Source organism: Condylura cristata, unplaced genomic scaffold (assembly GCF_000260355.1).
Source record: "Condylura cristata isolate star-nosed mole 26May11 unplaced genomic scaffold, ConCri1.0 scaffold00038, whole genome shotgun sequence".
NCBI classification, from domain to species: domain Eukaryota; kingdom Metazoa; phylum Chordata; class Mammalia; order Eulipotyphla; family Talpidae; genus Condylura; species Condylura cristata.
In genome coordinates this window covers 7576723-7579920 of record NW_004567139.1, presented here as the reverse complement: position 1 = coordinate 7579920, position 3198 = coordinate 7576723, and the positions used below count along the sequence as shown (strand labels likewise).

Here is a 3198-nt window from a genome sequence, read left to right as displayed (position 1 = left end):
CCGCCCCAGGCTCCTCGCGTTGGGCCTTGGGAAAGCTGCTGGCAGCAGTTCCTGTAGCTGGGCTCTCCGTAACCAAGCCCATGTCCCCGTCTGACCCTCGCGGCGTCCCTGGAAACCCAGGCCGAGATGAGGAGCCTGGTCCCCACCTTCTCCACCCAGACGTGCCCCGAGGGGCCAGGCTGGATGGGGGGCGCTGGCCCTGACACCCACTTCCCTCGAGAGCCCTCCCCGCACTGCGCGGGCCCTCTGCAGTCCACCCGCTGAGAGTGGACTTTGGTCTCATACGTGGGGCCCAGGAAGGCAGCTGGGCTGGACGCAGCTTGCCCTCCGCGCCTAGGGCCTGCGCCCACACTCCACACTGCCCGACGCCCCCGCCCAGCCCTCGTGGCACACGAGCTCACCTTCTGCAAGGGCCTTCACGCGGCGGCTTCTCAGCCAGGATGCCTTCCCCTGGCTCTTCACCCCTCCCTCGGGGAGCCCACCCCTTTTCCTGCACCTAACGCATCTCCCACCCCATTCCTATCACCCCCGTTAATCAGTCTAAAGCATCTGCATTCTGAACAGTGGGTGCTCAGGAAATATGTTCCAGAAGGCACCGCCTCTGACAAATCCTCCAGGGCTAAGTGGGCAGTTCTGGGTGGAGAAGGTGGGGACCCAGGCTCCTCATCTCTGCCTGGGCCTCTGGCATCCTGGACACAAGTTCTGGGCGATTTGTCCCCCACTGGCTCATGGTAGGCCCCCCGGCCCCCCCAGAAATCCACCCTCTTCCGCTCAGGGTCGGGCTCCCCGCCTTCCCGCCCTGGGTGTGCGTGTGGGCACCAGTGTGCGCGAGCACCTCGTGGCCAGACAGGTGCCCCCAGTCCCGGGCTGGCCCACCCCGTGCCCACACCCAGCCTGCGCGTCTCCAGCCGGCCCGTCGGCCCCTCTGGAAAGGTGGCCCGGGCCCAGGCTGTGCTGTGTTCCTTCCCGCCGCAGCCCAGAGGGCCGACGTTGGCGGGGAGGCAGCGGGCGCCTCCATCAACCACTCCCAGCTGCTGCTGCAGCGCCTGCAGGAGCTGCTTCGCCAAGGCAATGCCAGCGACGTGGTTCTGCGGGTGCAGGCGGCGGGCACCGACGAGGTCCGGGTCTTCCACGCCCACCGCCTGTTGCTCGGGCTACACAGCACCGTGTTCCAGCAGCTGCTAAGCAACCAGAGCGAGGTGCAGCTGCAGGAGCCCAGGGATGGCGCCGCCGTCTTCGACAAGTTCATCAGGTAGGCAGGGAGGAGGCGGGCGGGGACGCAGCCCTCTCCCAGCCTGGCTCCTCTGCTGCAGGGTCACGGAAGCCTTGGCTCTTTAGAGGTCACGATGCCCCCACTCCCCAGGGTCGCTAGGACACAGCGCAGCCGCCTCCTGCACCCCTCCCCACCGCCCCTGCCGCTGCCTGGTGTGGTGTCAGTTAGCGGCTCGCCAGACCAGGCCAGGAGAGCGCTGGAAGGTGACGGAGCCCCGAGCTTGGGGGTCGGCTTCAGATCTGTGCTTGGCTCCAGCCACCACTTTTACTTGAAAGCCTGAGTGTGGATCTGGTGTCTGAGCAGGTTTGGAACTATGGAGCTGAGGAGCTGAAGAGTAGCCAGTGCACCCCATCTCCTGCTTCCTGCAAGGAGCCGTGGTAATGGCTCACACAAAGCGGCTGCAGAGTGCCAGACATCACTTCCAAGTCCCAGCAACATTTAGAGAGACACGCAGAAGGGCAAAAGGGTCTCCCCCACTTGGACTCACTTCGCCAGCCGCCCTCAAGATGTCAGCCAGTGCTTGCCCTGACATCTGATTGGCTAGAATTTAGCTACTTGGCCTTTGTAAGGGAACCTGGGTCATGGTCCCGAAGCATGGGCATGGGCATGGACCGGGCATAGGCATGACATGAGACGGTGCAAGGCAGCTTCCCGCACTGCCGCCGCACCCCCTGGAGAATGTGCCAGCCAGCCAGCCAGGCAGGACAGCTGCCCAGAGGGACCTTCACCAGTGCCTGCAGAGAGCGAGTGAGCAAGAGCTGTGCTGGGGAGCACTAGGGAGCCACCGCAGGACTGAGGCCTGCCTCCTCATAGCAAGCAGGGGTAGCACGGGGCTCCCAGCCCCGCCTGTCAGCCCCCCGCCAGGCCCCACGAGTCTCTTCCAGCCCAGAGCGCCGGCCCTGGCAGACAGCACTAAATGGCGGCTGTGCTGCTGTGGGTGAGAAAGAGCAGAGGCGGTGAAGTAGGTCGGCGTGGGAGGACCCTTGGGAGGAAAGGTCAGGGAGCCGCCAGGCCCGCTCGGCCGTGTGCACCCCTGGCCACCGCTCTCCGCCCCGGGGCCGCCGCTCTGGACTCGGGCCGCGGCGCCGCGAGGGGTGCAGTGTGTCCGCCCACCCTGATGCCGCTCGGCCGCTGTGCTTCTCCCGCAGGTATCTCTACTGCGGCGAGCTGACGCTGCAGCTGGGCCAGGCCATCGCCCTGCACAGGCTGGCCACCAAGTACGGGGTGGCCTCCCTGCAGCGCGGCGTGGCCGACTACATGCGCGCGCACCTGGCGGGCGGCGCGGGCCCGGCCGTGGGCTGGTACCACTACGCGGTGAGCACCGGCGACGAGGCCCTCCGTGAGAGCTGCCTGCGCTTCCTGGCCTGGAACCTGTCGGCTGTGGCGGGCAGCGCCGAGTGGGGCGCCGTGAGCCCCGACCTGCTGGCCCAGCTCCTGCCGCGCTCGGACCTGGTGCTGCAGGACGAGCTGGAGCTGTTCCACGCGCTGGAGGCGTGGCTGGGCCGCGTGCGGCCGCCACCCACCGTGGCCGAGCGCGCGCTGCGTGCCATCCGCTACCCCATGATCCCGCCGGCCCAGCTGTTCCAGCTGCAGGCGCGCTCGGCCGCCCTGGCGCGCCACGGGGAGGCGGTGGCCGACCTCCTGCTCCAGGCCTACCAGTTCCACGCCGCCTCCCCGCTGCACTACGCCAAGTTCTTCGACGTCAACGGCAGCGCCTTCCTGCCGCGCAACTACCTCGCGTCCGCCTGGGGCGCCCCCTGGGTCATCAACAACCCAGCCCGCGACGACCGCAGCACCAGCTTCCAGACGCAGCTCGGCCCGAGCGGCCACGACTCGGGGCGCCGGGTCACCTGGAACGTGCTCTTCTCCCCTCGCTGGCTGCCCGTCAGCCTGCGGCCGGTCTACGCAGACGCCGCCGGCACCGC

At 68.0% G+C, this 3198-nt stretch overlaps 1 protein-coding gene across 1 annotated transcript in view; it reads left to right on the top strand.

Annotated features, from left to right (window-relative positions):
* Positions 1 to 3198, top strand: part of BTBD17 (BTB (POZ) domain containing 17) — a 4369-nt gene that overhangs the window by 566 nt on the left and 605 nt on the right. The window contains exons 2-3 of the mRNA XM_004693369.2: positions 976 to 1252; positions 2422 to 3196. Coding sequence (XP_004693426.1) covers positions 976 to 1252; positions 2422 to 3196 — 1052 coding nt within the window. The remainder of the gene's footprint in view (positions 1 to 975; positions 1253 to 2421; positions 3197 to 3198) is intronic.